We start from the raw sequence: 22,025 nt of genomic DNA on the forward strand, positions 1-22,025 counted from the left end.
TTCCGAAATGAAGGTATATATTGTAAAAGCTGTGTTTCATTTTAGTACTTTATAGTGCAGTGGAATCAAATTTGTATGAAAATGACATCTATTCAGGACTACGAAGGTCTGGATAAATTAGCTGTGTTTTATTTTAATACTTTATAGTGCAGTACAATGAAATTTGTATGAAAATTACATCTATCTATTTTCTCTCTATTGTGAATTATGTATCTCTTTATTCAACGGGGATTTTTGAAATTTAAGAACGCCTATGTTTAAATTGAGCATTATTTATAAAAACTTGGACATAAATTTATATATATATTTATAAACAAAACGGACCCAGGTTTATGTAGAACATCTGTTGTCAGTATTGCCATCATAAGTTTTCCACAAATAAGTGTGGCCAATTGCAGAAATATTTCTATTGTGTATGGTAAAATAAAATTAATACCAATTTTTTATGCAATTGCTTGCACTAATCGTATTAATTTTATTTGACTGCTAAGTCCACACACGTTTTGGAAATTTTAGTTGTAATTTTTTACAAATATTTGCACTTTTTCCTCGTATTTTTTTGACAGGTGGGCAAATGGCGTTACCACTTCAAAGCAAACAAACATACATGCACTGGAAACTTATGTGCGTTTTATTTTGCTTTTCACGGCTTGTCTATTCAGTACTAAAGTTACTGTACAGCAATTGTCAGTACAGGCTTATTTGGAACACCTGTCATCAGGATTGCCATGATACGTTTTTCACACTAGGCCACCCGAAGAAATCTTCTCTTGTGAATGGCAAAATAAAATTAAAACCAGGGGTCGAATTACAGCACATGTGAACAAGTAAAATCGTTCAATATCTCTCTATTGTGAAATATGCATTTCTTTATTGAACGAAGATTTTTCAAATTTAAATCTCAAATTTTTAAATCGACTACAATCGAATTGAGAATTTCTCAGCTGTTTTCGGTACACTACCTGTAAATGAATATATCTTGGAACCACCGTCGTAAACGTTCAGTGAAACGTCTCCAAGTCAATCTCCTAACTTTGTCTTATCGACTTTCGGCAGGAGTAGCGCGTATTCAGTCCCTTCAGACATTTCTTCATAGTTCTTTCTCCAAGTAATTTTCTGGTTAAAAATCAAGGCACCTGGCCTACGTACAGAAAGTCAGCTATACTCTACCCAGAGCAAGTTTCCCAAAAACGCCCAGTTTTCGCTACCTTATGAAAAGTACCAGCGTAGCTTCTAGGGGGTTAATATGAAGTCCATGCCTATCCTGACATTTTCCTTAAAGACCTCTGAACGTTTCCTGAGCTTATTGAGAAGAAGGGGCCACAAAACATTTCTTCATAGTAAGAGTTTTGAGTTTCTAAAGAGGTTCTTGACCAGGATTTTAATTGCTACTATCCTTATGCTACAGATCTCTGACGACTTATCGTCCTTAATCACAGTATCCGACCTCCAATCCTACTCCCTCCACATTGTTAGTAACCACAATGAAACTGCGGTCTCATCCTGCAACTAAGTTTCGAAAATAGGACTCAACATACGGTAAATTCAACTTCCAACTTTCTAGTACGAGTCCTCTTGCCTTCAACCAATCACTCTGTAGTTTTCGAGAAGTCAAAAAGCCTTGTTAAATCCTTATATGTCAGTCGTGATCTCAGAAAGGCCGTGTACTTCATCCATTTTTTTTGGATATCTCTGCACTTCCTAACGAAGTAAAAGCCTCACAGTGCCTTTAGGATTCTTTCATACGTATTCCTCTTCCAGGACAGTTAAGAATTGAGGACTGGTCGACAACTACAGAATGTTTTCGATAGTATCTTCATCTTGCCTACGTTCTCCTTAAATCTGCATTCATAGTGTTCAGAATGGAATTGAGGTCGTACCTTTCCTTTTGCGGCATGCCGAGCTCTCTTAACCTAAGCATAACATCGTAATCACAGTTTCGAATAGACCTCATTAGGCTGCATATTCACTAATCTGTCTGCGATGAGGATACTCTTGTCAGCATTGGTCTCACAAGGGTGTACAACGCTGATTAACAGAATATACACTGTACATCAGAAGAATATATAGTAGGAAGTTCGATAAAGCCCAAAATCGCACAAGGGAATTTTAGCACATGTCTACATTAGCTGTGTTTTATTTTAGTACTATATAGTGTATTGCAATGAAACTTGTATGAAAATGATGTCCATCCAGGACAATGAAGTTCTGGATAAATTACCAATGCAAGCTTATGACCGGTATTATGTTCGTTTTCCACCGTTGAAAACCCTTTATTTCGCAATTACTTTTCTAAAACATTACGAAAAAACAATGATAAAACAAAAAATACTGTAAGTAATGAGGGAATGTCCTACTAAACGAAATCAGCAAATTTTTTAGCTTTAAAATCTATTGTCTCAAAAAAGTAATCGGCGAAAAATATCCAGAAAACTACAAACCGGATTGCCATGATATGTTGTTCACAAATTAGTGTGGTCACTTGTAGAAATTCCTCTATTGTGAATGGTAAAATAAAATTAAAACCAATTATTTATACAATTGCGTGCACAAGTTTTATTCATTTTATTTGACTGTTAAGCCCACACATGTTTTGCAAATTTTAGTTGTAAATTTTACAAATATTTGCACTTTTTTCCTCGTATTGTTTTGACAGGTTTGCAAATGGTATTACCACTTCATGGCAAACCAGCTGACTTGCACTGGAAACTTTTTGTTCGTTTTATTTTTGCCCTTCACGGCTTATTTATCCAGTGATAAAAAACAGCAATTATTAGCAATAGCTCTTAAAAAACGTCAAAATGTATCTACATTTTACTGTTGGCATCTTTGCAGTCTCCACCAATAAGTTCCAGTGGGCTCATAAATGCCGTTGCTCTCATTGAAAATTTTTCAATTTTGAATATAACGCACGGCAGTAATTCAATTTGGCAACTCCTCACTTTGCAAAGGTCATGCGTATGGCTTCAAACTGTTGTTGTTTTTGTTGCTGCGTGAGAGAGGACATAACGGAACTGAAGTGACTTTTGTTTTTCTTTTTGCCAATTTGGTGGTAGAAAATCAATTGTAATTGTTGAATAGATAAATGCGGTAATCACAAGTCTTTGCGCTCTCGTCCAATTCGCACAAACAAAAAAGTTGAAAATTCCCACATAAGTGTTTGTTTAAAAAGTGGCAACAAAATAAAATCAAAGAAAAAAAAAGAGTTTTAGTGATACTTTTGAAATATGAATTAAAATTCCTCGCAAAAGAGAGTGTGAAATTGTGAGAGAGCCGAAAAAGAAAATTGTTCAGAATTTATTTTCCGTGAAAATAAAAGCCAAAAATCAAACGCAAAAGAAGTCTGTGGTGAAAGTATCATTAAATTAAACAACATAATTTTCCTTTAATCATCAACAACAGTAGAGGTGGGACAAGCAGCAGCAGCAGCAGTAACGAAAAACCAACCAAGTATACGAGAAAATAATGTCGGCAAAGGTGAGCCTAGAAGGGTGAGCGGTGGTAACACACGAAAAATATTTGTACCTACCCATTACCACCTTGGTTTGGCAATGATGATAAGCACTCTGCCGAGCGAGACTGCGGGTCTACGATGGAACAACAGCCCATTACTATACTTACAAGTGTTACAACTGTTCTTGCCGTGGCAGAGCTAATAAAATATTCATAAAATGTGTTTTATAAGAATTTAATGAAACGCCGTTTACATTGGCCCCAGTAAATCCCGCTCCTCTAATCAGAGAATTCCTCTGAATACAGATTTTTCTTACGCGACATATGTTGGATGTGCCTCTTGTGCTGGTGCTTGTGTTTTGGGGGTGGGGGTTTCTTTTTGTGCAAATTTTCATGTGACAATTGATTTGCCTGCGTTGGGGGATGGGAAGGAGAACTTGAGCGAGAATGGGAGAGTATGCCAGTGTGTGTGTATGAGTGTATCTTTGTTGACGTTTATTGTATGTTGTTGGTTAGGGGGATTTTCTCATTGCTCTTGAGATTCTGAGATAATGCTCGTAAATAGATTAACGCAATTACACACATATTTATCTTTTTGACTGGCTCTCCTTTTTTGATTTGCTCCACTTGTGTGTTGTTGGTGTCTTTTTGGAAATTGTCTCTCCATTTCAATGAGTACTTGCTGCCCAGACCTTTGCGATGTGAGTGTTTGTGTGTCGTTCTTATGAGAATTTAAATTTGTTTCAATTAAAAGAAAACAAAGCCAACAGACGAGAAGAAAAGAAAGCAGCCACCCAACCCCCCATTGAAACATTCAGATAATGCAAAAAAGATAGCTGTGTGCTTGCGTGTGTGTGTGTTGTCGTCGTCGTCGTCGTTTGGGGTTCATATGGGGCAAATGTTTCGCATACATTTCGTTTTGTTTGTTTACCTAGACACACACTTACGAGGAAGGCATTTTGACTTGTGAGTCCGACGTTTGCATCGTTTATCGCGCTTTTGTTTATTGTTTACATGTGTGCGCGGTGCTAACGTGGGCCCCCCTATTTCTGACGTCAAACTTTGGGGAGGTAAAAGTCTGTGACAAGTGTTGGGATAGTGTCACTGGGTAATATAGGTCAATGTTTGCAATGCGATCTTCCACATAAGATGTTGCAGCAACATTGTCTTGTAAGTGCCTATGCTCTGAATAGCCTCCGCATGACCCTGAATCGTACAAATTGAATTTCCATAATTTATATAGGTCATAGAACATGAAAAAGAGGATTACTACTTGTACTTAGTATCTACCCTAGTGTGCACCAAACATGAGTGGAGATGTGGATGTGTGGCAAAGAGAAAAGTTTTTATTATTAAACAAGTAAAAACGGGTTCGGCCGGGTCGAATCTAGGAAATCCCCCACATTGGATTCTGCTACAAATTTCCACAAATGAACTCGGTTCAAGGCCATATGTATATTTTACATAGCAAATATCTGCCAAATCAGGCAAACTTTTAAACTTCTACCGCCTAATAGGGGGATCGGTTTTTATGGTAGCTATACCAAGTCAAAGACCAATTTGGGACGTACTTAACACGATTCTTTAAAGTCATAACAAAACACATCATGCGAAATTTCGGCGCAATCGGATAACAATTGTGGCTTCTAGGGGCTTGAGAATTCTAATCGGGATATCGGTTTGTATGGGAGCTAAGTAGGTTATGGACCGGTTTGGACCGTACTTGGCACAGTAGTTACAAGTCGTAACAGAACACTGCGTTCAAAATTTTAGCCAAATCGGACGATAACTGCAGCTTCCAGGGCTCAAGATGTCAAATTGGTGGATCGGTTTATATGGATGCTATATCAGGTTATAAACCGTACTTAGCATGATTGTTGGAAATCGTAACAGAACACAACGTGCAAAATTTTAGTCCAATCGAATAATAATTGCGGCTTCTAAGGGCCCAAGAAGTCATATCGAAGGCCCACTTTATCTGGAAGTTACATCCAAATCTAAAATTGTATGGCCCTTTTGCAGTTCCCAACGTCCCACACCAATAAGAAGTATCTGTGCAAAATTTCGAGCGGTTAGCGTTACGCGTTCGATCGCTTTCAGGACAATTAAGAATATTTATGCTTTTTCTATTCGCAGATCGATATTAGCATACCCCCATCCTATGATGGTGGATAGAAAAAACAAGAAAGAACGTGGCCCAAATCTTGACAACCCAAATCGAAGGCCCACTTTATCTGGAAGTTACATCCAAATCTAAATTTATATGACCATTTTGCAGTCCCCAATGTCCTACATCAATAATAAGTATCGGTGCAAAATTTCGAGCGGCTAGCGTTACGCGTTCGATAATTCGACAATTAAGAATATTTATGCTTTTTCTAGTCGTAGGTCGATATTAGCATACCCCCTTCCTATGATGATGGGTAGAAAAAAACAAGAAAGAACGTGGGCCGAATCTTGACAACCCACCGCCATGGATTCTGTTAAAAATTTACACAAAATAAATTTATTACAAGGACATAATTTTACCCTACGTTCAGGAGTCAGGAGTAATGCCGTCAATGTCTTCTATGCTTGGACAACCTTAATTATCTTGTCCAAGTCTTCTTCTGATTAGTCCTCCAAATTTTGTCCAGTTGATTTTCAATTGATTACGGAAGCTTATCGGATTCGGCGTTAACCGTGCTATTCTAAACCTGATGTAGCGATAGTCCGAGAAGGAGAGCTTCATAGAGACCCTACAATTTTGAAACTCGTCGATTAGATATTCCGAACATAAAGTCAAATCTAAAACCTTCTCCCTAATCATATTACCAATTTTAAGTTTTGTCATTAGTATTCAACAAGTAAAAGCGTGCTAAGTTCGGACGGGCCAAATCTTGGGAACCCACCATCATGGATTCTGCTAAAATATGGGAACCATATCTAGTTATAGACCGAATTAGACCGTACTTGGCGCAGTTGTTGAGAGTCATAACAGAACACTATACGCAAAATTTCAACCAAATCGGAAAAAGATTGCGGCTTGTAAGGGCTCTAGAAGTGAAATTAGGAGATCGGTTTATATGGGAGCTATATCATGTTCTTGACCGATTTGTACCGTACTTGGCACAGTTGTTGGGAGTCATAACGGAACACAATGTGTGTAACGGAAATTACGCCCTTTGGGGGCTCAAGAAGTAAAATAGAGATATGGATTTATATGGGAGCTGTATCAGGCTATAGACCGATTCAGACCATAACCAACACGTATGTTGATAGTCATGATAGGACCCGTCGTACAAAATTTCAGCAAATCGGATAATAATTGCGACCTCTAGAAGCTCTAGAAGCTCAAGAAGTCAAGATCCCAGATCGGTTTATATGGCAGCTATATCAGGCTATGAACCGATTTGAACCTTATTTGAGACAGTTATTGAAAGTAAGAATAAAATACGTCATGCAAAATTTCTGCCAAATCGGATAGGAATTGCGCCCTCTAGAGGCTCAAGAAGGCAAGACCCAAGATCGGTTTATATGGCAGCTATATGAGATTATGGACCGATTTGAATCATACTTGGTACAGTTGTTGGATATCATATCAAAACACATCGTGCAAAATTTCATTCCAAACGGATAAGAATTGCGCACTCTAGAGGCTCAAGAAGTCAAGACCCAAGATCGGTTTATATGGCAATTATATCAAAACATAGACCGATTTAAACCACCCTTAGCACAGTTATTGGAAGTGATACCAAAACACCGCGTGCAAAAATTCGTTCCAATCGGACCAAAATTGCGCCCTCTAGATACTAAAGAAGTCAAGACCCAAGATCGGTTTATATGGCAGCTATATCAAAACATGGACCGATATGGCCTATTTACAATCCCAACCGACCAACAATAATGAGAAGTATTTGTGCAAAAGTTCAAGCGGCTAGCTTTACTCCTTCGAAAGTTGGCGTGCTTTCGACAGACAGACGGGCGGACAAGACTAGATCAACATAAAATGTCACGACGATCAAGAATATATATCCTTTATGGGGTCTCAGACGAATATTTCGAGTAGTTACAAACAGGATGACGAAATTAGTATACCCCCATCCTATGGTGGAGGGTATAAAAAGAAAATCTAGTTAGGAATTCCGTGCTATTTACAAAATCCTTAACTGTTTTCCATGCCACGCCCCAAAGTTGGTTCAAGTCTGGTATTGTATTCCCACCTAAGTACCGGTATCTGTTGGACGTGAAAGCCGGGCAATGACAAAGGAAATTCTCCAACATCTCATCATCTTCCCCGCACGCCCTACACATGCTATCACTTGCCGCACCGATTTTACATATGTGAGCTCATAGTCCTGTGTGTCCCGTTATGACCATCTATGTGTCCGGTTATGACCTCCTATACTCCAATGCTGATCTCCTTCTTACTTCCAAAAATTTATGTGTCATAAATGGTTAAAATATGATCCATTACTCTTGCTGTGAGGCAGGGTAAGATTCGACTTTGAAATTCTTCCTGATTCGATGATTCTAATGGCCGTCTGTGAGCATAGCGTTTTGTACCGTGTGTCCAAAAGAGTTCACAGCAAGCGGGGAGAATGTGATACACCCAAGAGGATTAACAGTAGTTACGAAATGTTGAGTCAATTGCAAATTTGCCACGAACGTTCCTTTGTCGGAGTGTTGTCCGATCTTCCTTTGAAAACAGAGTCTGAACGGTGTGGAGACTTTGTTAGAGAAGTTTTATATGGCGGAAAACATCACAAATGTCTCTTGCATTTATTATTAGAATTTTCTTTTAACATCAACCCAATGTCTGTTGGACAAGATAAAATATGTCACCAATGAATGAATGAATGATTCATTTGTTCTTTACATTTCTGCCTACTTCGCCATCATGCCAATGGCCCCAAAGCATGTGAGAGGGTTTGCCCATCTCGTTCATTTGTAATGTAAACAACAAAAAAGAGTGTCGAAGTAAAGACAGACGAGCCGTCCGGCGTTCTTGACATTCTAGCGAATGGTGGTGGTGGTGTTGTGTTGGTGTTGTGATGGCGTTGTGATAGTGCGATTACTTTTTATTCGATATCTATTCCTTTTTGTTGTTGGCCAAAGAGACTGTGTGTGTGTGTATGATATATGGAGTCCCTATTATCGACATGGTTTCGTACTCATGTTATGCCATACTCTCGGCGAGGCTTTTGCACTCCCGTACCCGTACCCGTTCTTATTCGCACTCGCAACCAGTGAATGTGGTTTTTGCACGAGTTTTCCATGCCATCGTGAATATTTGCGATGTTAGTATTGCCCCAACACTTGGTCACATTAAAGGCCTCATCATCATCATCGTTCATTGCTGTGGATATTATCTGCCAGTGTTTTTCGCTTTTCCATTGACTTCTGGTCTGTCTGCCAGTCAGTCCGTCAGGCATCTAGCCAGCCTGTAGTCATTTTGCATGGAACACTTTTCAATTTCCACACATAATTTAATTTAAAAATAAAAAAAAAACAAATCAAAGTTTTTCTGGACTCAGTGAGCTTCATCATTGACGTTGGCTTCATACTACGCATCGCTTTCAGGGGGTGAACTTGGGTGATTGGCTTACTACTCAGCAGAGTGGAGTAGTAGTCATCATGTTTGTTTACAATTTCTTTCAACGACGCTTTGATGTACGTCAGAGGCTAGGCATTGATGATGCATTTCAGTTCGCCGGTCCGTCCATGTGTCCGTCTGTCGGTCCATGGATATGCATTCATGATTTGCTGAATGATGACTGTAATTGAATTTTTAAAATTAACATCCATTTGTGCGTGTGTGTGTGTGTGCTTCTCTCCTTTCAGATGACCCGTTACAAACAGACAGAGTTCTCGGAGGAAGACAGCAGTTCCATGGGTGGCGTTCAATTGAATGAGCCGGGCATTAGCACAGGCATGCAGATACGCTATCATACCGCTCGGGTAAGCATAAAATAAACAATTATAATTGCAAACATTTTAATTATAAATGTTGTTGGGAATATTATAACAGTTCGCTTGGTTAGAATGAATTGAGTAGGGATGTGTAGTGCGAAACATTGGGTCTGATTTTTTGTACTTTAGTGAAGGTTTGTGAAAAATTCTTGAGTTTAAAGTAAACACACGTTTAGTTCGGCCGGACCGTAAAGAGGGTAGCCTACGCCAGAAACAATTTACTTGGTTTGCATGTAATCTATTTTGAGGAGATCCTATCGGCAAATGAATGAGGTTTCTTTAGGTTCAATGAATAAAATCGGGAGTTCAGTTTAAATGTGACATTTTGTGTGTGAACATTAGAGTGTTTTTACAAACACAAAGTTTGGGAAGCACAAAAGTTGGTTAATTTTGTTGTAACCAACGTAGTTTTTAAAAATCTGGTTATTGTGGAAAGGAAAGCGTAGCTGTATCACAGTAGTGGTGCATAAAAAAACGTTTATTGGACTTTTTCAAATTGCATATTAGTACAAGCCATGGATTCCATAAATTGTATGTCAGTAATGCGTAGTGTGGCTAAGGATATGTTTTAGTGGAAAATAAAGGCCATAAAATCCATACCACCCATAATTTGCCAATGAATTTTGTCAGTTATTTTTATAGTGACCAAGGTGGCGTATGACGTATGGCATATATGGGCACAATTATTAAAAGTATTCATACGCACCCATGTATAATAAATTTTTATAATGAAACTAGCTGTAGCCGGCCCGCTCTGTTGTGCCTTGATAAGCACCACCCAAAAAAATAAGTTTCTTACTTACTACCATTTGTTCTACCCCAGTACAATTTGTTTATCTACTACCAAATTCCTTTTATTGAACCATATAACCATGATTGGCAAATATTCACATTTTGGGAGGTGTTTTGAGGGGTAGGCAACCTTCTATCACTTGAAGCTCATTTTTAATACCATTTTTATAATCCACTCCTTTTATTTACATTTATTTTCCTTACATTTATTATGCGATTTTGCTGAGATTTGGGACAGTGAGTTGTGTTAGGCCTCCCGACATCCTTGTTCAATACAGAGCACATCGGGCCTGATTTTGATATAGCTGCCATATATGTAGACCGATCTATCGATTTAAGGTCTTAGGTCCATAGGTTTATTTTGAAAAAAAAAAACGGTGGGGATATTAATCCGCCCCATGCTACTATGGACATACACCTAAGCCAGCAATCGACTTGTTGTGCGCTCTAAAAACTAACCTCGAAAAAGAAAATTTTTAGTTAGGATTTCGTGTTACTTACAAAATCCTTAATTGTTTTCCCTACCAATCTCCTAAGTTGGTTCATGTCTGGTATTGTGTCCCCATCTAAGTAACGGTGTCTTTTAGACGCGATTGCCGGGCAATGTCATAGGAAATGCTCCAATGTCTCATCATCTTCTCCACATGCCCTACACATGCCGCATCGATTTTCCATAAGTGAGATCGTAGTCTTATGTGTCCCGTTATGATTTCAAGATCTCCTGACCTCCTTCGTACTTCCTTTCAGAAATATCCTCGACCTCTCCGGATAGTCCCATAGGATTCTCGCCGTCCTACCGAATGTTTCGATGTTCGCGCTCGTCGCCCACGCCCTTAACTCGGATTGCGTCGATTCGAACGGCTTTGGGTTAACCAAATTTATTGAGGGCAGTCCTCTGGCCTTTACCGCCAAATCATCTGCCCTTTCATTCCCTCTTACTCCGTTATGGCTCTGCACCCAAACGATGCGGATTATGCCATCCTCAGAGAAGGCGTTAATCTCATTCTTACACTGCATGACTGTTTGTGAACTTACCGTCGCATTTATTGTCCGATTTCGCTGATATTTGGGAAAACAAGCTATACTAGGCTCCTTGAAATCCCTGTTTAATTTGGCCCAGATCGGTTCAGATTTGGATATAGACCCGTTTCTCGATTTAATGTCTTGGGTCTATAATAGGCGCATTTACTGTCCGATTTGGCAGAAATTTGGTATAACGAACCGTTTTAGGCTCCTCCTCGATCGCTTTTCAATACCGCCCAGATCATTCCAGATTTGGATAAAGCTGCCATATGTACCGATCTCCCGATTTAAGGTTTTAGGCCCATAAGAGGTGAATTTATTATTTTACTAGATTTTACTAAAAGTAGGCACAATGAGTTAGGCCCCTTGACATTCGTACCGAGTATGGTTAAGAACGGTCTATATTTCGATAACTGCCTTATAGAACGATCTCGCGATTTAAGTTAAATTAGACACAGTCGGCAGTAATAGGCACTTCAATATAGTTCAAACGGTCCACATTTAGATGTAGCTGTCATATACATATACCGATCTTCCGATTTAAGTTCTTAGGCCCATTAAAGTAGCATTTGTTAATCTGGTGAACTTTGGTACAATAAGTTCTGTTAGGCCCCTTTGTTGCCTTCCTGAATATGGTGGATAACGGACTATATTTAGATATAGCCGCAATAGGTTCATAAATGATGCATTTTTCACCGTATTGTGACGAAAGGTGGTTAATATATACAAAGGGTGATTTTTTTAAGAGCTATAGTAAAGTTTTCAAAAAAACCCATATAACTCAGAAAAATGCATGAAATCTTTATTTAAAACGATAGTACCGTCCATATAATTTAATATTTGAAGATTATTTCATGCAAATGTTGACCGTGACAGAGCCTCAAATGGTCCTTCCTCTTAGTCCAATTTTGGCATACTCTTTCTAACATTTCGGCCCGTATCTCACGAATAAATGCTTCAATGTAGTCTTCCAATGCGTCAGTTGAAGCGAGCTTGTCTGTATAGACATGAGCTTTAACATAGCCCCACAAAAAATAGTACAAAGGCATTAAATCGCACGATATAGGCAGCCAATTGACAGGTCTAGAACGTGAAATAAATTGTTCACCGAACTCGCCTCTCAATAAGACCATTGTTACGCATCCTGTGCGGCATATGGCACCGTCTTGTTGAAACCACATGTCATGCAACTTAAGCTCTTGCATTTTGGGCAAAAAAAGTTGGATATCACCTCACGATAGTGCTCACCATTCACAGTTACGTGACGATTCGCATCATATTTGAAGAAGTACGGTCCAATGATGTCACCAGTCCATAAACCGAACCAAACTGCGACTTTTTCTGGATGCATTGGTAGCTCTTGCAATACTTCTGGCTGATCTTCATTCCAAAATGGACAATTCTGCTTATTTACGTAACCATAGAGCTAAAACTAATTGGAGCCCACAGTATCGTAGAGTTTACCATGTCCTGGCGTTACCCTGGCGTGATCATCAGAAACAAGTTATAGTCCGATTCGGACCATAATTGAATTGAATTGAAGACCATAGTAAAAATCATTGTGAAAAATTTCAGCCAATTCGAATAAGAATTGCGCTCTTTATGGGTTCAAAAAGTGAAATAGGAGATCGGTTTATATGGGAGCTGTATTAGGCTATATACCAATTCAGAAAATATTTGACACGCATGTTGAAGGTCATGGGAGAAGCCGTTTTATAAAATTTTAGCCAAATCGGATAAAAATTGAGCCCTATAGAGGGTCAAGAAGTCAATATCCTAGATCGCTTTATATGGTAGCTATATCAGGTTATAGACCGATTTAAAAGATATTTGGCACAGTTATTGGAAGTCATAGAAAAACAACTCATGGAAAATTTCAGCTAAATCTGATAATAATTGCGCCCTCTGGAGGCTAAACAAGTCATGATTCAAGATCGGTTTATGTGGCAGCTATATCAGGTTAGGGACCGATTTGAACCATACTTAGTACAGTTATTTGAAGTCTTAATAAAACACGCCTTGCAAAATTTTAGCCAAATCGCATAAGCATTGAGCCCTCTAGAGGCTCAAGAAGTCAAGACCCCAGATCCGTTTATATGACAGCTATATCAGGTTATAGACCGATTTGAACCAATCTTAGCACAGTTTTTGGAAATTATAAAGAAAACCTTATGCAAAATTCAAGCCAAATCGGATAAGAATTGCGCCCTCTAGAGGCTCACGAAGTCAAGATTCAAGATCGGTTTATATGGCAGCTATGCCAGATTATGATCTGATTTGAACCATAATTAGTACAGTTGTTGGAAGTCAGAACAAAATACGCCTTGCAAAATGTTTGCCAAAAAGTATTGCGCCCTCTAGAGGCTCAAGCTATATCAGGTTATAGACCGATTTAGACCACACTACACCTCATGCAAAATTTCAGCCAAATCAGATAAGAACTGCGCCCTCCAGTGGCTCAAGAAGTCAAGATCCAAGATCGGTTTGTATGGCAGCTATATAAAAACATGCACCGATATGGCCCATTTACAATTCCAACCGATCTACACTAATAATAAGTATTTGCGCAAAACTTCAAGCGGCTAGCTTTACTCGTTCGAAGGATAGCGTGCTTTCGACAGACGTACGGACGGACGGACGGACAGACGGACGGACAGACGGACGCACATGGCTATATCGACTTAAAATGTCATGACGTTCACGAATATACATACTTTATGGGGTCTTAGATGCATATTTTAAGGAGTAACATACAGAATGAAGAAATTAGTATGCCCCCATCCCATGGTGGAGGGTATAAAAATGTTCAGCGGTGGTCATCCTCTCCTAATGCCTGCAACATTTGTGAAGTACTATGTCATGTAAAAGCTTGTCCTCCAAGAGGTGTCTCACTGCGGCACGCAGTTGGGACTCGGTTATAAGAAGGAGGCCCTTTTTATAGCCGAATCGGACAGCAAATAAATAAAAAAAATTATTTTGCCCATGAACATTCCACTAAGGAACAGGGGCAAACTTCTCATATATCAATGAGTGCAGTCCGCAATTTAACATTCCAATCAAAGACCTCGAACTCGAATGTTCAATAAGAAACAACAAACATTCCAATTATATATTGGCATCTCTATCCGAGTACAACCAAGTTTTGATAAGTGTTGAACTTGTGCTGAGTCGTTAAATTTGAGCTTATAATTTAAACTGTCAATTTGTGCTAATATCAAACTGGGAATAAAGACCAAGCGGATGGTCGTGTGCCTTTAATTGTGGCGACAGTTGGGCATTGTATGCTAATTTTTTTTATTTTTGGGAGGTAATGAACGGCAGAAAAATAATTGTCATGGACATCTGTATATGTTCTCCAATTCAGGATTGATTTGGGAATAGAATTTTAAAAAGAAATTAGAATTTATTGCGCCATACCTGTTTCCGTCTGCTTTATACATTTTGTAATTTTTCTGCTTGTCAATAATTGCAGTCACTAATTCGCCAGACAAGGTTAGCTTTTTTCAGCGGTAGTTATCCCCTCCTAAAGCTGGCGACATTTGTGAGGTACTTTGCCATGTAAAAACTTCTCCCCAAAGAGGTGTCGCTCTGCGGCACGCCGTTCGGACTCGGCTATAAAAAGGAGGGCCCTTATCATTGAGCTTAAAATTGAAACGGACAGCACTCATTGATTTGTGAAAAGTTTGCCCCAGTTCCTTAATGGAATGTTCATGGGCAAATTTATACCAATATCTATATTGACCACCTTCATACTTCCTTTCAGTAAAAGCCTCGTCTTCTCTTGATCTGGATCCGCCCATAGGATTTTCGCCGTCCTACAGACCGTTTCGCTGTTCTACAGGGTTGCATGCGCATTCATCGCCCACGCCCTTAACTCGTACTGCGTCGGGTTAACCATGCTTATTGACGGCAGTCCTCTGGCTTTCACCGCCAAATCGTCTGCTCTTTCATACCCCCTTACTCTGTTATGGCTCGGCACTCAAACGATGCGGATTTTGTCATCCTCAGAGAAGGCGTTAATCTCCTTCTTACACCGCAAGACTGTTCGTGACCTTACCGTTTTGGTTGTTATTGCCCTTATGGCAATGTTACTGTCGGTAAAGATGTTTACACTCGACGTCCTGGCGTTAGCACTACACCACCTCACGCATTTCGTGAACGCCCGGATCTCTGCCTGCAGGCCCGTATTACGGTCAGGCAGTCTAAAACAGATCTCAGTCCCAGGGTTCTCAATGTAGATGTAGCTTTGAGCCATCCATGTTAAATGATCTTCCAGATGGCAATACTATGGTTTCGTCAATCCAAGACTGTGCCACTGGCAGCAGTGCCTCGCACTCGACCTTAAGGTTCATCTAAGGTATCCGATGGGAAACCTCGTGCGTCAAACATGGTGCGTCAAATTGACCCACCTTCGTCTTCCTCGTGAACAGGCATATTTCAGTCTTCTCTGGGTTAACATTGAGACCTCTGGGTCTAGCCAGAGTCACAAGCTGTGAAAAAATTTGTCAACGCCGACTATATGAAAAATCCGCAATTACTTTTTGGGCAACCCAATATTTATGTCATGGAGGTCACCGTAGAGCAGAGGTTAGCATGTCCGCCTATGATGCTGAACGCCTGGGTTCGAATCCTGGCGAGACCATTAGCGGTGGTTTTTCCCTCCTAAAGCTGGCAACATTTGTGAGGTATTATGCCATGTAAAACTACTCTCTAAAGAGGTGTCGCACTGCGGCACGCCGTTCGGACTCGGCTATTAAAAGGAGGCCCCTTATCATTAAGCTTAAACTTGAATCGGAGTGCACTCATTGATATGTGAGAAGTCTGCCCTTGTTCCTTAGTGGAATGTTCATGGGCAAAGTTTGCATTTGCATTTATGTCATGGGGCACACAATTTATTCACCTGTTCCTTAGCACATGGTTTACCCAGCTTCCAAGGACCGGGTTGACCCGGTACTGGTCTAATGATTGGATCAGTGTGTCGGTCCGTACATTGTTAAAAGCCCACTCGATGCTTACCGCCGTTTTGGCATCGAATGATTCTGATATTTTATGCACAAACTCGTGCAGGGCAGTCTCCACCGAACTTCCCTTGACATAGGCATGCTGTTTGTATTTAAGCAGTTCGCTGCCTACGCTTATAATGGTGTCCAATACGTTCCATGGTTTTGAGTAAAAAGAACGTAAGGTTTATAGATCTGTAGGCCTTTGCTGTCGCATAACTTGCCTTGCCGGGTTGGGTATGAATACCACCTTTGCCTCCTATCAGGTTTTCGGATTATATGCAAGTCCCAGGCACGCTGTGAAAATATTGACCAGGTGGGGAGCTCGGAGTAAACGGGTTTTGGGTTTGATTTCCACCAGATACTTTGGCCTATCTCCACTGTGATATAGCAATGCATTAGGAGTTACTCATTTCAGACTGCCGTTATAACTTTAACTATAACTCAATATAGACTTATTTGGCCCATTTACAATAACAACCGATTTACATCACAAATAAGTATTCATATTGAATTTGGGAGGGCTAGCATAATTTCTTTGGAAGACTCTTACTTTTACAGATGGGCTGTCGCCCCTATATCTTCTTAGAATGTCATGCCAATCAAGAATTTTGAAATCCATAGGGTCTCAAACCAATATTTAGATGATGGGTTATAAAATCAAAAAAAAAATTTCAATCCTTAGCGTTTTCTGTTGTTATGAGAAATCTTTTATTTGCCTATCAAATTATTTCTTTGAGTATATATACTTCACACACCCACCATCCCTGTGGTGTACAACAAATAGCAATTGGTTTAATTCAATATGTACTCTGCTTATACTCGTACATTATTGTAATCAAATGATAATTCATTTTAAATTGTAAATAAAAAAAATTATGTAAAAATTTTACTATTTGCTTGGCGATTATCACATCGTAAACATGCTGTTATAAAAATTAATTCTATTAAAGTATAATACCTGGTTAGGATAAGTGGCATTTTGATCCATTAAACCTTTCCACATAAGTTTCATGATGGACAAGATGAGTGAGACTTCTGCTGTGACCAAGACAGCAAAGCGGTATACCTATTCAAGTTTAAAATGGGCCACATAATCCATTAGCGTCCATAGCGTTAACCGTTGCCCTACATACCTTATCTCGATATTAATTCGACCATGCCACTATGGACATACACCTTAGCCAGTAATCGGCTTGTTGTGCGCTCTAAATAGTTACAAGTAAAAGCGTGCTAAGTTCGGCCGGGCCGAATCTTATATAACCTCCACCATGGATCGCATTTGTCGAGTTCTTTTCCCGGCATCTCTTCTTAGGCAAAAAAAGAATAAAAGAAAAGATTTGCTTTGCTATTAGAGCGATATCAAGATATGGTCCGATTCGGACCACAATTAAATTATATGTTGGAGACCTGTGTAAAATGTCAGCCAATAGGAATTGCGCACTGCTGTATCAGGTAATAGACCGATTCAGATCATAATAAACACGCATGTTGATGGTCATGAGAGGATCCGTAGTACAAAATTTCAGGCAAATCGGATAATAATTGCGACCTATAGAGGCTCAAGAAGTCAAGATCCCAGATCGGTTTATATGACAGCTATATCAGGTTATGAACCGAGTTGATCCTTATTTGGCACACTTGTTGGATATTATAACAAAACACTTCGTGCAAAATTTCATGCCAATCGGATAAGAATTGCGCACTCTAGAGGCTCAAGAAGACAAGACCCAAGATCGGTTTACATGGCAGCTATATCAAGTTATGGACCGATTTGAATCATACTTGACACTGTTGTTGGATATCATAACAAAACACTTCGTGCAAAATTTCATGCCAATCGGATAAGAATTGCGCACTCTAGAGGCTCAAGAAGTCAAGACCCAAGATCGGTTTATATGGCAGCTATATCAGGTTATGGACCGATTTGAATCATACTTAGCAAAGTTGTTGGATATCCTTACAAAACACTTCGTGCAAAATTTCATTCCAATTGGACTAGAATTATGCTCTCTAGAGGCTCAAGAAGTCAAGACCCAAGATCGGTTTATATGACAGCTATATAAAAACATGGACCGAAATGGCCCACATACAATCCCCACCGACCTACACTAATAAGAAGTATTTGTGCTAAATTTCAAGCGGCTAGCTTTACTCCTTCGAAAGTTAGCGTGCTTTTGACAGAAAGACGGACGGACATGGCTAGATCGACATAAAACTTCACGGCGATCAAGAATATATATACCTTTGGCGTCTCAGACGAATATTTCGAGTAGTTACAAACAGAATGACAAAATTAGTATACCCCCATCCTAAGGTGGAGGTTATAAAAAGTAACCCCGAAAAAGAAAATTGACATCAGGAATTCCGTGCAGTTTACAAAATCACTAATTGTTTTCCATAACATGCCCCATAGTTGGTTTATGTCTGGTATTGTGTCTCCAACTGCGTGCCGGTGTCTGTTAGCCGCGAAAGCAATGCAATGATATAAGAAATGCTCCAACGCCGCATCAGCTTTCCCGCATGTCCTACTTTTGCTATCACTTGCCGCAATGATTTTGCATAAGTGGGCTCGTAGTCCTATGTGCCCTGTTATGATAAAGAATGCTATACTGACCTTCTGCTTGCTTCCTTTTCGTAATAGTCTCGTCTTTACACAATCCGGTTCCCCACATATGATTTTCGTCGTTCTGTTGTTTGGCTGTTGCACGTATTACATGCGCTTACCAAGCCCACGATTTTAACTCGGACTGCGTCGACTCGATAGTCTTTGGGTTGACCAAATTTGTTGACGGCAGTCCTTCGGCCTTCACTGCCTTCATCGCCTCCTTTTTCATTCCCCCTTACTCCGTTATGGCCCGGGACCCCATCGATGCCGATCGTGCCTTCCACAGAGAAGGCGTTAATCTCTTTCTTACACTCCAAGACTGTTTGTGACTTTACCGTCCTAGTTGTTATTGCTCTTATAACCAGTTTACTTACCGTAAAGATGTTTACGCTCGTTAGTCAGGCAGTCTTAAACAGATCTCAGTCCCTGGGTTCTAAATGTAGAACCCCAGATCCACCCTGTTCTCTAGCTTTGATCCATTCGTGAAACATGAAATTAATAAGTCTAATTATCGGCTGGCTTTCCTAAATATGTCACATGATTCAGAGATACCGCCTTCAAGCCTTAAGTTGCTGATTGAAGCCACTTCTGCAGGAAAAAAGAGCCTCACTGTGGGAAGTGATGCTAATGCACATCACTTGATATGGGGAAGTTCGAATTTCAACGATAGGAGTGAGCTGCTTAATGAATAGGTTACAAGCTGCAACTTGGGGATTTTTAATAAAGGAAAAAACCCATATTTATTACCAAGAACAGGCAAGAGGTACTGGATTTCACCTTTGTATCGGAAAATATCAATGGATGGACATGAGACTGAAAGTGTTGGATGAGCACAGCTTCTCGATCATCGTTGCATTAGTTTCAACCTTGGCGAAAATACTGCAGAAGTGGTCCCTCATCTAAACAGCAGAAAGGTGGATTGGGATAAATGTTGGCACATATTCTGCACGACTATTCCCTCTTGACCTGAAAAGGAAGTGGAGACTGCGGAAGACTTCACGTTACCTTTGTATCACAAAATATTAGTGGAAGGATATGTGACTAGGAAGTGTTAAATGACCATAGCTTCTCTGACCATCGTTATATTTGCTTCAGACATGGAGAAAATACTGCGGAATTGTTCCCTGAACAGAATAAAGGCTTATCGGGATAATCGGGCACTACTATCCCCTCTTGATCTAAAGTGAAGAAGCGGATCACGAAGGGTTGCCGAAAACCCTTTTACTGGGGAAAAGCCACAAGGGCACCACATGACTGGAACTTCTTTGAAAAAGGGTTAGAACAAATCCTGGTTGGTATTCTGCCGCTGTGTGGAGGATACATCTGAGGCCTATAGGTTAAGGAAGATCCTGTCCTCGAAACCTTATACGGTAGGATACATTCAGAAGTCAAAGAATATATGTACAATGTCTAGTGAGGAAATACTAGAACTACTCGTTGATGCACATTTCCTAGGAAACTGTCCAAAGGACAACGTGGCGTGAGAAAAATGTCATTGTTGCCATGGGGAAATTGTTTCCGAGTCGGAAATCCTTTGGGCGATAAAATGTTTCAGAAGTCAAAGAATATATGTACAATGTCTAGTAAGGAAGTACTATAACTACTCGTTGAGACACATTTTCTAGGAAACTGTCCAAAGCACAACGTGGCGTGAGAAAAAAAAACGCCATTGTTGTCATGGGGAAATTGTTTCCGAGTCGAAAATCCTTTGGGCGATAAAAATTTTCAGAAGTCAAAGAATATATGTACAATGTCTAGTGAGGAAGTACTATAACTACTCGTTGAGACACATTTCCTAGGAAACTGTCCAAAGCACAACGTGGCGTGAGAAAAAAGTCATTGTTGTCATGGGGAAATTGTTTCCGAGTCGAAAATCCTTTGGGCGATAAAATGTTTTGGAAGACAACGTGGTGCATAGGTTAGCATGTTCTCCTATGGCACCGAACGACTGGGTTCAAATTTTGGGGGCCAGCGGTGGTTATCCCCTCACCAAATGCTGGAAACATTTGTGAGTATTTCAGCTATGTACAACTTCTTAAAAAAGATGTGTCACTTTTCAGTGACACGCCGGTTGAACTCGGCAGAGAGCATGGCTAAATTCCTAAAGGCACCGAAATTAACGAAATGTGTTTGTCTCTGGAAGAAAAAGGTGTAAAAATGGTCGCGTTTGCAGATGACGTGGTTATGGCAGTTAAGGGGAAATTTCCCAACACTCTTGGAGATATACTTCAGAAAGCTCTAAGTACGACCGCGAAGTAGGCTACCTAAAGTAGTCTAGGGGTAAACTTGAGTTTTTTTTGCTGGACAAGATATTTAAATTCAAATCAAACATTTTGAAAGGCCAAGAAAGGCAACTCTTGCCGTATACACCTGCAGGAGACCCATTGCTAAAAGTTTGGGGTTTAAACCGCGTATAATCCAGGGCAAATACTGCAATTGTCAAGCCTATGATGCTATATGGTGTTGTGGTCTGGTGGACGGACTTTTGTCGAAGCTGTGAGGATGTCGAGGAAGATGAGATTATAGAACATCTTCTGTGTGTGTCCCGCACTTACAGGCAGAAGAATATCCACTTTAGGTTCTCATTTCTTTAAGAATAATGCAGCACATATACTACAATTGTCAAGCCTATGATGCTATATGGTGTTGTGGTCTGGTGGACGGACTTTTGTCGAAGCTGTGAGGATGTCGAGGAAGGATAGACAATAGAACATCTGTTGTGTGTGTGTCCCGCACTGACAGGCAGAAGAATATCCACTTTAGGTTCTCATTTCTTTAAGAACTTGTCTGATTTTGCCGATGTGAACATTCTACTGTTACTGTATGGCTTCTTCCTCTCCCTCTCGTACGTAATGTATGCTGTAGTTATCCGATAAAAACATTGGGCTTCATATCAATAACCTGTTCCCTGGCCCGGTTGAAGAACGTTGCAGATAACTGTTGTTTATGTTACATCTCTGCTAGCCCTTGAATGTGGAGTGGATTGGCGTCGCCTCAAACATAAGGCCCGGACAGTGCCTGTCGGGCGGCTGTCTTCATCGTATGCCAGGTTTATGGAGGCTAGACTTTGTAGTAGTTTGCTTGGCCTCTCTAATGACACTACAGTTAAATCATCCAGATTTGCGGACTATGCTCGCAGATTCAGAGACTTCGACCATTGTAAACCATGTTGGCAATGCCATTTCTTCCCATAGTTC

The 22,025-nt window shown here is 40.0% G+C and overlaps 1 protein-coding gene across 3 annotated transcripts in view; it reads left to right on the top strand.

Annotated features, from left to right (window-relative positions):
* Positions 1–2,962: 2,962 nt before the first annotated feature.
* LOC106083574 (neprilysin-3) overlaps positions 2,963–22,025 on the top strand; it is a 32,674-nt gene continuing 13,611 nt past the window's right edge. Inside the window, exons 1-2 of one of the 3 annotated variants that reach the window (XM_013246691.2) lie at positions 2,963–3,477; positions 9,277–9,393. In XM_013246691.2, the coding sequence (XP_013102145.1) occupies positions 3,466–3,477; positions 9,277–9,393 (129 nt within the window). In that variant the 5' untranslated portion in view covers positions 2,963–3,465. Of the gene's footprint in view, positions 3,478–8,748; positions 9,106–9,235; positions 9,394–22,025 lie in introns of those variants that run through there. The other 2 variants (XM_013246690.2, XM_059368192.1) reach the window with 2 other exon arrangements.

This window comes from Stomoxys calcitrans, chromosome 4 (assembly GCF_963082655.1).
Source record: "Stomoxys calcitrans chromosome 4, idStoCalc2.1, whole genome shotgun sequence".
Lineage (NCBI taxonomy): Eukaryota > Metazoa > Arthropoda > Insecta > Diptera > Muscidae > Stomoxys > Stomoxys calcitrans.